Source organism: Panthera pardus, unplaced genomic scaffold (genome assembly GCF_024362965.1).
Source record: "Panthera pardus isolate Hobbes unplaced genomic scaffold, ASM2436296v1 HiC_scaffold_27, whole genome shotgun sequence".
Lineage (NCBI taxonomy): Eukaryota > Metazoa > Chordata > Mammalia > Carnivora > Felidae > Panthera > Panthera pardus.
The window spans coordinates 38,229,328-38,244,161 of NW_026526843.1; the positions used below are offsets into that span (position 1 = coordinate 38,229,328).

At 36.6% G+C, this 14,834-nt stretch overlaps 1 protein-coding gene across 3 annotated transcripts in view; it reads left to right on the top strand.

Moving 5' to 3' along the window:
* Window positions 1-14,834, top strand: part of GUCY2F (guanylate cyclase 2F, retinal) — a 115,659-nt gene that overhangs the window by 56,090 nt on the left and 44,735 nt on the right. For all 3 annotated transcript variants that reach the window (XM_019426828.2, XM_053891270.1, XM_019426829.2), the window contains exon 8: window positions 179-268. In XM_019426828.2, the coding sequence (XP_019282373.1) occupies window positions 179-268 (90 nt within the window). The remainder of the gene's footprint in view (window positions 1-178; window positions 269-14,834) is intronic.

Genomic DNA, 14,834 nt, shown 5'->3' on the forward strand with positions numbered 1-14,834 from the left:
TCTGCATGGCCTCATTTTTACCTCAAACACAGAGTGTCCGTGTGGTGGAGGGTAATGGGTAAGGAACAAAGCGTGTTTGAGTTGATGGTCAGATTAAAAACCCTGCGTATGGAAGGGCCTTTGCTCTGAAGGTGTTGGCAACTAAGTCTTATCACCCCTCTCTTCCTTTTCTTTCTAGGGTGATTGGGTGTGGCTGAAGAAGTTCCCCTCTGGAGGTTTTGGAGACATTAAGTCCATTAAAGCATGTGCAAGTAATATGTTTGAAATGGTATGAGAAACCCTCATTTACCTACTCAAACCAATCCTTTTTCCAGAGCAACGAACACCAGCTGTTAGGAAGTCCCCTTAACAAATCAGTGCAGGGAAACTGCAGGATTGCTATTGGCTTGATATGACTGGGTGATGCTGTGAAGGAAGAATGTATGGACTCTGAAGTCAAAGGGACATGAAGGATTCAATTCTCAGCTCTACCAGTTAAGAGCTGTTTTAACTTGGGCAAGTCACCTACATTCCCTGGGCCTTACTTTCCTTGTTTGTAAAAAAAAAAAAAAAAGTATATTAATGTTTACTTCCCAAGGGTTGGTGTGAGGATTAAAAGGGAGAATACACATAAAGAATCTTGCACATTTCCTGACATATAGCTTCTTTGTAAGATAGTAGCTATTATGATTAAGTAGACAACCCACAATTATTCAAAATCTTCAGTTGCCAGGCCTGGAAATGTCATTGTGTGATTATTACTTGCATAAGAAAAATGGTTGCCCCAGTCCCACTAATTATGTTTAAAGAGTCCTTAGATGGTTTGTTTAAGGAAGCAGTGTGTAGATATGTCAGGGGTGATGATGACTCCTCCCAAACATTTTTTAAAAATTTATTTGAGAGAGAGAGAGAGGAGGAGGGAGAGAGAGAGACAGAGAGAGAGAGAATCTGAAGCAGGCTCCGTACTCAGTATGGAGCCCAACTTGGGCCCATGCTCTGAGCCAAAATCAAGAGTCAAATGCTCAACCAACTGAGCCACCCAGGCACCCCAGCTCCTCCCAAACCATTTAAAATCTTGGCACCTCCTTGAACTGTGAGTCCATAAAGATTTACAGAGACTGTTTCTGGTTCCTTCAGACTCATGAGAGTGGGAGTTTTAGAAAGTAATGATAGATTTCTTCACATTTACGAAGCAGGCGAGTTCAAATCAATCCAAGAGGTATGAATGATACACATCCAGAATACTGTACAAGTGAGAAAACAAAGAAAATGGGGAAATAGAAGATATGTGGCCCATGGTAGATGGAATGAACCCCAGGGGTCAGATGAGATGTTATGGTTTGGTATTTCTCTTACATGTGGTTTTGATGCCTGGAGCTGAAGGTAAAATAATGAGAGATAAATCTATAAGGGGGACCAAAGTCAGGCTAGAATAGGAAATTCCACACTCATTTGATGATCCAGGATGCTAAATAGAGAGCTACATTCTAAGTCTGGAACCAAACAGGGCCAAACTTGGGGGAGCTGATTAACTAGAAGTATGGAAAGAAAACAATAGGTATTGGCCCAAGGTACAGAGTATCTATGATTTTTGGGTAATTTTTACTTTTGATATGATTTCAAATCTACAGAAAAGGTGCAAGAATAATTAAAGGAATTCCTGTTTACCATATCCAGATTAGTCAAGTGCTTACATTTTGCCTAATTGTTTTTCATTCTCTACTTATAAATTTATGTATTATTTTTTCTGAATGATTTGAGAGTAAGGTATAGACATCTGCCCTTTTACTTGTAAATACATCAGTGCATATTTCCTTAAAAAAGGTATTCTTGTACATAACTATGGTATAATTATCAAAATTAGAAAATTGAATATTGATACAATAATGTTATATAACTAGTATCCATATTTTAATTTTATCAAAGGTCATAAATACATTACAGCTAATTTTTCCCAGACCAGTTTCTAATCCAGGTTCACATATTGTGGTTAGTTGTCATGCCTCTTTAGTTGCCTTTTATCTGGAACAGTTTCTCAGCCTTTCTCTGTTTTTGTCTACACCTTGATATTTTTTATTCTATTTTTATTTAAAAAAAAATTTAATGTTTATTTATTTTTGACAGGGAGAGAGAGAGACAGAGCATTAGTGGGGGAGGGGCCAAGAGAGAGGGAGACACAGAATCCAAACCAGGCTCCAGGCTCTGAGCTGTCAGCACAGAGCCCAACGTGGGGCTTGAACTTACAGATCATGAGATCATGACCTGGGCCAAAGTCAGATGCTCAACCGACTGAGCCACCCAGGCTCCTGATATTTTTTTTATTAAAAAAGAAATTATTTATTTATTTATTTATTTAATTTTATTTATTTTTGAGAGAGAGCACACGAGTGACTGAAGGGGAGAGAGGGAGACAGAGAGAATCCCACGAGGTTCAGAGACAGAGGGAGAGAGAGAGAGTACAGAGCCCATAATGGGGCTCAAGCTCACCCATCGCAGGGCTCAACCTCCCAAACTGTGAGATGATGACCTGAGCCAAAGTTGGATGCTTAACTGACTGAGCCACTCAGGTGCCCCTTCACTTTGATATTTTTGAAGACTTCAGGTCAGTTATTTGATAGATGGTCCCTCAATTTGGGTTTATCCCATGTTCCTCATGGTTTGATTTAGGTTATGCATCTTCAACCAGAAGATTACAGAAGTGATGCATTGTCCTTTTCAAAGTGCTTTTTATTAGGAGGCACACAATATCAGTTGTCCCATTATTGGTGATGTTAATTTTGATTACTTAGTTTAGGTGGTTTCAAAATCTACTAGATTTCTCCACTATAGACTTACTGGGTTTTTTCCCCAGTGTAATTCATACATAATCTGTAAACAGATACTTTAAGTTTGTGTAAATATCTTGTTTTTTTTCAAGCTTTTGCCCACTAGTTTCCTAATTCCAGTGTTCTTTTTATGTTTATTGGTTGGTATTGTATTGTAAGAAAGAGCCTTACCTTCTCTACCATTTATTTATTTATTCAAATATTTATATCAGTGTGCATGTATGGGTTTTAATTGTATTCCTATCTATGTATCATTTATCTAAAACCATGAGTTCATATTAATACTTCTAATTATTATTGAATGCCACAGAGTTCATTTTGTCCTTTCTCCTTTCCATATTGTAACTCTGTTCTTTAATAATGAGAAAACTGGTTCCTATTATTCTCATGACGTCTTTTTATGTGTGCCCTTACTGACTTGTGTGGCCATGTCAGGTACAGATAGCAACTCAATTCTAGGGAGAAAGCCAGAGTTTTCCAGAATTTACCATGTGAGAGGCCCTAATTCCTTTCTAGTGCTTCTATGGGGCAGGAGGCAGATCTGACTGTGCTATCACTATGCATTCAACACTGCCTTGACTACTTATATGCCTTCATGATCTTAAAATTTTGGGACTGGATACCAGGAACCAGACTTGAAAGCAGATCTTGGGGAGCCAGGTATAGAAAAGAGCTGTGTACAATGAGACAAATGCTCTTGAAAGGCAAACAGCTGGAGTCAGAAGGCCAAAGCACTGATGACCTTCAACACCTTTTAGGGCCCCAATTTCTGCAGAAGTATATGTAGAAAAATCAGGCCATATCTCCCAGGCTCATGTTCTTCCCCATTGGCATATTCTGTGTACCATCTAATACCCTGGCTACTTAGTAATCTCTCTCTCTCTCTTTCAAAAATAAATAAATAAAACTTAAAAAAAAGTTTTAAAACATTTCTTTTTTCTCTAGAAAGTTCCTTTGTGTTCTTCAGTAAATTTGCGCCACCCCCCCCCCCCCCCAAAGAGGGACCCAGTGTTCCAGGTATTTTTCCTATCTTACATTAATTTTGCTTATTCTGTAACCTCATAGAAGTAGTATCATACAACATACCAGCTGATATTAATCAACATTATTGTGTGTGTATAGCTTGTTCATCTCATTGATGAGTATTCAATTGTATGATTATAGCACAATTTAATTATGTATTTTCCTATTGGTGGGCATTTTGGCAGATTCCAATTTTGACTATTATGAATGTAGCTGCTATAAATATGCTTTACACACGTCTCTCTTTTATTTTACAAATCTTTTTATGGACACATTTTAATTTCTCTTGGCTAAACACCTAGCAGTGGAATTTCTATGTTAACATATAGTGTACAGTTAAGTTTATAAGATACTATCAAACCTTTTCCCATTTTGATTTCCTGCATGCAAGTTGTAAGAGTTCCCGTTGCTCTACATCATCAGCAATATTTGTTAATGTCAGTCTTCATAGTTTTAGCCATTCTACTGGATTTATAGGGGTATCTCATTGTTGTTTTTTAAATTTTATTTTATTAAGTAATCTCTATGCAGAAGGTAGGGCTACAAGCTCATGACCCCGAGATCAAGAGTCAACATGTTCTACCAACTGAGCCAGCCAGGTGCCCCCTCATTGTTTTGTTTTTTAATATTTATTTTTAATTATGATAAAAACATAACACAGTGTACCATTTCTAAGTATATACTTCAGTAGTGTTAAGTATGTTTACGTTACTTTGCAACAGATTATCACAACTTTTTCATCTCACAAATCTGAAACTCTGTATCCATTAAACAACTCCCCTTACCCACTCCCTCCTTGTAACTCCTTGTAACCACTATTCTATTTTCTGTCTCTGTGAATTTAGCTATCTCATGTAAGTGGAATCATACAGCCTTTGTCTTTTTGTGGCCAGTTTATTTCACATAGTATCATTGTGTTTTTAAAATAGATTTTTATTCAGGTTTAATTAGATGTTCTATTCAATGAATTTTGACAGTTGCATATATCTGTGCAACCACTCCCCAAAACAAAATATAGAGTGTGTCCATCATCCTAGAAAGTTTCCTTGTTTCCCTTGTCAGTCATTGCTCCTACCCCAGAGACAACCACTTTTGTGATTTCTATCATCATAAATTAGTATTTTTTTCTGTTCTTTGATTTCATATAAATAGGATAATACAGCATGTACTATTATGTGCCTGGTTTTTCTCTCTCAACATAGTGGCTTTTAAGATTAATTCATGTTTTTGAAGGTAATAATAGTTCATTTTCTAAAATTGCTGAGTAGTATTTCATTTTATAAATGTATCACAGTTTATCATTCTCCTGTTGATGAACATTTGGCTACTTTCTAGTTTTTTTGGTGTAATGTATAAGGCAACTATACTCTTTTTAATTGTTAAAAAACACAAAATTACCATTTTAACTTTTTTTATGATGAATCCACCTTAGTTTCAGTTTCAGGTATAGAATTTAGTGATTCATCACTTACATAAAACACCCAGTGCTCATTACAAGTGCCTCCTTAACTATTTTTAAATACACAGTTCAGGCCTGTTAAGTATATTTTCACATTGTTGTGAAATAGATCTCCAGAACTTTTTAATCTTGCAAATCTGAAACTCTGTACCCATTAAGCAACAACTCTCTTTTTCCCCTCCCCCCAAATCCTGCTGACCACCATTCTTTTTTCTGTTTCTGTGAATCTGACTACTCTAGAAACCTTATATAAGAGGAATCACATAGCATTTGTCTTTTTGTGACTGGTTTATTCCATGCAGCATAATGTCTTTGAGGTTCATCCTTGTGATAATATGTGACTGGATTTCCTTCCTTCTTAGGGCTGAATAATACACCATTGTATGTTATTCACTCATTTCTTGGTGGACACTTTGGTTGGCTCCCCTTCTTGGCTACTGTGAATAGTGCTGCTATGAATATGGGTGTGCAAATATCTCTCTGACACCCTGCTTTCAATTCTTTGGATATATACCCAGAAGTGGGATTACTGATTCATATAGCAGCTCTATTTTTAATTTTTTGAGGAATCTTCATACAATTTTCCATAGTGATTGCACCATTTAGTTACAATCCTATCAATAGTACACAAGGCTTCCAATTTCTCCATTGCCTTGCCAATGCTTGTTATTTTCTGTTTTTTTTTTGTTTTTTTGTTTTTTTGTTTTTTTTTGCTTTTTTTGCTTTTTTTAAATAGTAGCCACCCTAGTGGGCCTGACATGAAATATCATTGTTGTTTTGATTTCTGCTTCTCTGATGATTAGTAATATTGAACATGTTTTAATAGGCAACTATAAATATTTTATAAGTATTTTTGTTAACATATGTTTTCATTCCTCTTGGGTAAATACTTAAGAATGGACTAACTGAGGGGCACCTGGCTGAGTCTGTAGAGCATGTGACTCTTGATCTCAGGGTTGTGAGTGTGAGCCCTATGTTGGGGGTAGAGATCACTTATGAAAATAAAATCTTAAAAAAATAGACTAGATGAGTTGTAGAGCAAAGACAAATGTAACTTTATATGAAACATCCAAACAGTTCTTCTAATTAATTGGTTATAATATTTTACACTCCTTGCAGAAGCATGTGGATGTTCCATTTGCTCTAAATTCTCAGCAGCACCTGTCTTTTTGATATTTGCCTTTCTGGTATGTGTGAAGTGGTATCTTATTGTGGTTTTAATTTGCATTTTGTTGGTGGCTAAAGTTGTGAAACACCTTTTCATATGTTTATAATTTATTTGTGTATCTTCTTTTGTGAATTGCCCATTCAAATTTTTGCCATTTAATACAAAATTGCTGGGTTTTTTTTTTTTTGGCCTTTTAATTTTTGATTCAGAGACATTCTTTATGTATCCTGGATATAAACCTTTGGTCAGATATATGTTTTACACTATTTTTTCTAAGTCTGTGGTTTATTTGTTTTCTTAGTGGCATTTCTTGATGAGCAAAATTTTCAATTTTGAAGAAGTTCAGTTTATTATTTTATTTTATTGTCTAGAAATCCTTGCCTATTCCAAGAGTCTAGATTTAGGACTATGACCCATCTTGAATTATTTTTTTGTGTATGGACTGAGAAAATTATCAAGGTTCATTGTTTTTCCATAGAGATATCCAATGTTCCTTAACAACTGCTTTAAAAAAGCTTTCCTTTCTCCATTGAGTTAACTTTTCAATTTGGTAAAAATTAACTGACTATATGTGTGTAGGTATATTTTTGGACTCTCTACTCTGTTACATTAACTCATTAATGTACTCTACTGCCAATATCACACTACTTAATTACCAGAGCTCTGGAGTAAGTCTTAAAGTCAAGTGGTGTAAACTCTTCCAACTTGTTCTTTTCAAGATTGTTTGGATAGTGTAGTTCATTTTAATTTTCAATAAATCCTAGAATCAGCTTCTATTACTTAAGCAAAACCTTCTGGAACTTTTGATAGGAAGTGTATGAATCTGTAAATCAACTTAGGGATGATGGACATCTTAACAATATTGAATTTTCCAGTCCATTAACGTGGTATAGATCTTCATTTATTTACATTTTCTTTAATTTTTCTCATCAGTGTTTTGATGCTTTCACACTGTATTGAGTAGAAATGATGAAGAAAGACATCCTTGCTTTGGTCTTTGCCCGAGAGGAAAACGATTTAATGTTTTACTCTTGGGTTTGATGTTACCTGGAGGTTTTTTCACACATGTCCCTATTTCTGATTTTCTGTGAAAAATTTTTTTAATCATTGAGTTTTTAAAAATATATTCTCTGTCTTTAAAAGTTTATCTTTAGATTTCAAGAGTTTGACTATGATGGGTATACATGTAGTTTTCTTTGTGTTTAATCTGTTTAAGGTTCACTGAGCTTCTTAGATGTTTAAGTTGATTTTCAAATGGCAGGAGTTTGAGTATGATGTTCCTAGGTTGTATTTCTTCTGTTCGGTGTTCAATGAAGATATTCTTGGATATTTAAATGGAAATCTTTCAACAAATTCAAGAAATTTGGGGCTACTATTTCTTTTTTTTTTTCTTTTCCATTCTCTCTTGTATCCATCTGAAACTGAAGTTATGTATGTGCTAGGCTGCTTGATATTATCACACAGATCCCTGCGACTCTATTCATTTTATCCCCAATCCTTTTTTCTCTGTTTTTCAGATTAGTGTATTTTTGATTGATCTCTCTTCAAGTTTATTGACTTTTCTGTCATCTCCTAAGCCAATCTAGTGAATTGTTTTTACCTCAGTTATTATATTTTCCAGCTATAGAATTTCCATTTGATTCATATTTATAGTTTCTGTTTCTCTGTGATGTTCCCTATCTGTATATTTATTTTGCATATGTTGTCTTTTAAGTCCTCAACTATTTTTGTAATATCTGCTTTAAAGTTTTTTTATGCTAGTTGCAACATCTCTATCATCTCAGGGTTGATTTCTACTGATTGCTTTTATTTTTTTGAGTATAGGTCACATTTCCCTGCTTCTTTGCATATCTAAGACTTGTTGGTTGATTGCTGAATATTATGAATGATACATTTTAGAAACTCTGGATTCTGTTATATTGCTCTGAAGAATGATTTTTTTTTTTGCAGGCAGTTATCTTAGCTAGACTCAGTTTTCAACTTCTTCTCCCATGTGGTATGCAGTAACTAAAATCTCTGGTCCATACTTGCAGGTTTAGTTGTTGCCTTTTTATAGGGTCCCTGGGACTTTCCCTAAGCATGAAAAGATTAACATTCAGCCAAAGATTTGGGAAGATTAAAAAAAAAACTTGCATTGAAGTAGAGTTGACATACAATATTATATTAATTTCAGGTGTACAACATAAAGATTCATAATTATATACTTTATTAAATGCTCACAATGATAAATGTAGTTTTGAATAAATTTTATATGTATATTTTGGGATTGAACTTGCTCTACAGCACATCACCTTCCAGGTATTCTTCCCTGACTTTCTAGGTGTCCTGTTGGCTCAAAACTTTGCCTTCTGACACCTCAAACCTGCCAGGATGCAGTTTCTGCCCATAACTCATGTGAAGTTTGAGGTGCATGTAAAATCATAAAAACAAAACAAAACAAAACAAACACAAATGCAAACACACTTTTACCTATTTTAGTGTGTTTTTCAGGTTTAATTTTACCTCCATTTATGCTTTTGTTCACTCTACTGCTTTCATGGTTTAAAAAATACTGTTCCATATTTTATGGGTTTTTTTGTCTATGAATTATTTAAAGACATGTTCCATTGTCTTCTGTCTTCCATTGTTGCTGTCTCTTCAAATATCTAGTAATTTTTTTTCATTATGTGGGTATTTTATATAAAGACACTGTAGAGGCTCCAGGTAATATGTTCTACCAATGAGGGTTTTTTCTTTTCATCTGTTAGGTGGGTAGGGTGAGGGAGTAATCACATTAATCTAATCAGAGACTGAGCTGAATGGAAGGTGTGTTGTAGTTTTAATTAGACTCAATACACCTCCAGTCCTGTTATGTTTCCCAAGCGTGTCCCTTGAAAAGCCTGCAGAGCTCTGTATTCTTCACTTTGAAAGATTAGTATGTTCAGACTATGCTTCATATCCTTTGGTCTTTACTCTTTGGCCTCTACCCTTACCCCATGATGCTTCTATGTTTGGCAAATATCTTGAGGAAAACACCAGCCATGTGTTTGTGGCAACTTTGTGTCTTAAATATTAGGAGACTAAAGGAGGTTTCAGCCCACCTTATAGAAGCTTCCTAGTCTTCTATATAGCCTCCAATCTCAGAATATATACTGTGTGTGCGGGGGAGCCAGCTAACATTTAGGTCTCCTGAAGTTTATTAATTGTCATGCCAGTACTCCACAATTGCTGAAACTTTGCTGATTTTCTTTTTGTCAGAAAAACCCTTCTGGTAGGCTAAACCTGATCTTCAGCCTGTGCTAAGGATTAGCAAATGTCCCCGAGGAAGAAAATGGCTGGCAGCAGTCTCCTTATCTCAGAAGGGCTCCTGCCCCCCTTAATTTTAGGTCCTATTTTTTTTTGCTTCTACACATATCCTCACGGTCTTTTAAAATATTATATTTTTGCAATTTATCTGGCTTTTTAATGTTATGGTATCAGGAATGGTAGTCTTCCATGACTTACTACATCCTACATGGTATAGAAGTCCCTCTAATTGCTATTAATATAAAAGAAAAGCTATTTAAAATGGTCTATTAGATCCTCCATGGTCTGGCTCTGCCTTGCCTCTTCATCCTTATCTCATACCACAATATTTCCCTTGTCCTCTCTGTGTCAGCCACATTGACTTTTTTTCAGTCCCTGGATTGATATGCTCCTAGCACAGAGCCTTTTAACATGCTATTTCAGTCTCTGGAACACTTTTCTCTCTTTTCTTTCTCTGGTTAATTCCACTGATCTTTTAACTCCCAACTCAATTGTTACTTTCCAGGAACCCTCCCTCAACCTCTCTGATTAGTCAAAGCCCCAATTATGCACACTTACATTATGTATCTCCCCTTTATAGGTCTTGTCAGAGTTGCACATTTACATTTATTCACGTAACTATTTAATTAAGAGGTCAGGGACCACATAACATTTTGTTCCCCATTTGTCACCATCCCTAAGCTGGTTAGCTCAGTGCCTAACATATAATAAGGTACTCAATACATGCTTTTTAAATTAATAAAGTGTTACCAGCAGGAAACATAGCATCAGAAATCTACTAATACCTGGTTAATATGTTCTAGATGACCATTGACCTCTGGGTGGTAAAGAGTGAATAGTTTGGTACAAGGGTAGGAGGTCTTGAACAATAGCTCTCTACATCAAAACAAAACAAAATGAAATAGAGGAAACAGACATAAGCAGCCATTTAGTCCATGGAGGTAGAAAACCTTATTGCCAAAATATGTAGCAATGGCTGATATAGCAATGGCAGGTACTGATGTGGTATTGCAGCTGCAGTGCAAGTAGGAATTATGCTGATGTTACTATGTCCCAGAAACATTTTCAAGCAGTTAAAGGTATCTTTAAGGCCACTTAAGCTAATGCTTGACTCGGGACCAGTTTTTTTCTGGTGATTGAATGCTTAAAGTTTTTATATAGGTGCAGTACTAACAAACATCTTGGGAAACAGGACAATTGAAGTCTTGAACATTTGATGGCAACCACTTAGGGACATATTATTGAAGGGGTGAGGTACATGACTACCCAGGAAATGTTGAGATGACCATCTTGCTAAAAAAAAAAAAGGTGTTCCAAAGATTCTCTGCTTCCTTGGGTTGTCCAGAATATCAGTAGGACATGACTGCATGTAGGTAGCTACCTGGTTCCTATGTGGGCTCTTCTATATTGGTTGTAGCTGAGAACATATGACGGTAAAGATCTAGGGAAAACCCAGGCCTGAACTTTTTCCATGCTAAGGCTCCTAGTGTAAAGCTAGATGCTGTGACAAATAGACCCCCAAATATTTAATGTCTCAAACATAGAAGAAGTTTTATTCTCATCCAAATAACAGTACAATGCAGATGTTCTTTGTTGGCAGGTGACTTCTTTCCAATATAGGGATTTGGGGACCCATATCATAAGATATGACCATCTTATGCCTCTGTCTTCTCCTAGGACACTGCCATCAACTGTATTCATCTATACAAGTGAAAAATAACATGAAAGGCATATATTTACTTCTTAAAAGCCTTAGCCTAGAAATGGCACATGTCACTTCCTCTAACATTTCACTCCTTAGAATTCAGTCATATGGCTACAGTTAGCTCCAGGGGAGGCTATAAAATGTGGACTAGATGTTTTTCTAATAAGAAAAGGAAATAGATTTGTGTTGAATAGCTGGCAGACATAGACACTTTGTATTCTGTCTTCTAAAAGAGATTTAGAACCTGTAGTATTGGCTGCTTGCTCCATAAGAGATGGTACAATAAAACCTTAATAAAAAGTGTCCACTTTACTAGTGTGGGCTGAATTTCCATGTCTGTCTTAGCTGGTTTAAGCTGCATTTTTACTAAGTGACTTGTCATGGGTGCCAGGCTTTTATGCTTAAAAGGCACCTTTAATGGTTAATAGTTGCCATTTCCACTAGGGATAATTTAACCTCAGCTTATATCACCCTGTTGGAGAAGTAGACTCATATTCTAAGCTAGTGTACTCCATCTCAATAAATGTCCCACTGTAGTCTCAATGCTCAACATAGAATAATTTGTGATTTAATCCTTTTCCTTATTTCCCACATGAAATGTAGGTACAATTTGTGAAATATATGTAGAATATATATCTTTGTATATCTGTGTAAACATATTTATAGGGTAAGTTTCTATTATTAATAATTTATTGATGGTCAAATTCATCAGCTACTTTTCTGTCTTCATCTTCATCTGACTTCTCTGGTATTGATAACATTTTCCTGAAATTCTTTCTGTCATTTACCTCAGTTTCCTGAAACTCTTTCTGTGGTGTTCATAATATTGTTCTAAGTCTTTTCTCCACTTCCCTGGCCTTATTTCTCAGTCTATGTAGGATGTTCTTCCTTTTTCCTTTTTTTAAATGTTGATATTTTCCTGTTCTCTTTTTGTTCTGTAGGCTTTCCTTGGGCTATCTTAGCCACTCCCATTAATTTCATATACCATGCTTTGCATGTTTATAGTTCCCGAGTTTATTTATCCATCTAGATCAGACTTCTTTCCTGAGCTCCAAACCCTGAATATCCAACTGTCTTTGGAACAGTTCCACCTTGATGTCCCACAGGCACCTCATTCTTAACAATTCCCAAGCTGAATTAATTGGCCTTCCTCATCACCAAAATGTTGTTTTTCCATCTATTTTAGGTCAGATCCTCTAAAAGTTGAGCCTGAGATGGAGATTCTTGTTCAAATTACTCATTGCTTCAAGAGAAAGGGAGTGAGGGAAGCAGCATAGGGCAGAAGTAATAGTTCAGCAAGTATGTGATCTCAGCTGGAGACTAGCTTCAGTGTGATCTCATGGGGAAAATGCTGGAGTGCAAGTTATATCAGGAGTCCCACCTTGAGGCCAGGGAGTTGGACTTTTGTACCATTCCCAGGGAGTCAATCATTGGCTAAGGTCTGTGGGTGGGACCAAACCTTTAAGGTAAGTTGGCTTCCATTTGGCTTGGACCCTAGGACAATTTTCCTGAGAATGGAACAGCTGTGAGTTATCAGCCAACATTCACAGCAGCTGAGTGATGCACAGCAAAGGGGAAATGGGTGGGACACCAACATATCCATTACTACACCATCCCTGAGTCCCCTATATCGATATATAGAACTGCTATCTGCCCAGGAATCCAGGTAGAAAGCTGGAAGTGATCATGGAGCCCTTTTCCCTCTCATCCCCTTTAAATAGTAAGAATAATAGTAATTATTGAGTGCCCATAATATAAATTTCAAATACCGTATCAAGGTTGTCAAAGACCCATGGAATGTGGTTCCTGTCTCTCTCTCTCCAGTCTTTTGTCTCATATTCTTTCCCTTACACTCTGTTCTGGCCACCCTAAACCTGTTTCAATTTCCTCAACATAACATGCTCCTACTCTCAGCCCCTCCCACCCTGTCACCTTCATCTGGTCAACCCGTATTTGTCCTTCCTGGAAGTCAAGTCATTACCTCCTCAAGGAAGCCTTCTCTGATCCTTCAGGCTGAATTAACATCTGAGCTCCCCCAGCATGCCATGCAACCTTCCGTAAGAATACATTTCACAGTAAAATACAGCTGTCAGCTTATTTGTCTATCACCCCTCTTTGAATGTGAGCTCTTTTCATTTTGTGTATCTCTGCATCTCTAGCATGTATGTAGTACAGTGCCTTGGACATGTGGGCACACACTGAATGCTTTTCGCATTAGTGAAAAAATTAATGATGCAAAGGGAAAATGTGGTAAAAATTCTACATGTTTCTTCTGAAACAAGTTTTATAGAGTTTGGCCTGATGTTTATGTAGGCTATTTATTCTAATACACACTGGATAGATGAATATCCACAAATAGACAATCTGTTATTGTATTAAACTTCTTTAGTTCTCCTGGCTCACTGAGCTCCATTCCAGAGTCTTCAATGAATCAGGAAGAAAGCCACAGACCTAATATTCACTTAAAATATGCTAAGATAGATCTCTCTCTAAAATCTCCCTCTGACCATTGCGTTAATTTTCTATCACTGCCTATGATACTGTATATATATACTACATATATATATATAATATATTTATAATATATATATTGTCTTCATCCTTATTTCTAGCACACAGCTCCTAAAACTTTTGGAATTCCCTAAGTGAGGAGAATGGTAAAGTTGTATTTTGTTATGTTAACGAGATGTTTGGAGTACATCTAAGGATGGTAGCTGGTTGCCAGGGGAACCAACCACGTGATTAGAAGATTGAGGCTTTCAGTCCCACCCCCTTGACAATTGGGGAAGGGAGAGGGGCTGAAGGTTGAATGAATCAGGAATGGCCCATGATTTAATCAATCACGTCTATATAATGAAGCCTTCATAAAAACTTCAAGGGACAGGGTTTGGAGAGCTTCTAGGTTGGTGAACATGTGGAGATTTGGGGAGAGTGGCACATGCTTGGAGAGGGCATGAAAGTTCCACACATTTCCCCTATACCTTGCCCTATGCATCTCTTCCATCTAGCTGTTCCTGAATTATATCCTTTTATAATAAACTGGTAACCTAGTAAGTAAAATGTTTCTGTGAATTTTGCGAGTCACTCTAGCAAATTATTGGAACCTCCAATCTATTCCTGGTTTGTCAGAAACCCAGGTGACCTGGATTTGTCACTGGTGTCTGAAGTGTGTGTGTATGGGAGCAATCTTGTAGAACTGAATCCTTAGCTTGTGGTATCTGATGCTATCTCCAGGCAGGTATTGTCAGAATTGAATTATAGGACACCCAGCTGGTGTTGAATAATTGCTTGGTTATGTGGGAAGCCCCTTCCCCAACAGACACAGTGGAATTGGTGAACAGAACCTTTATGGCCATACCAAAATAGCACAGACTTAGTGGCTTAATACAA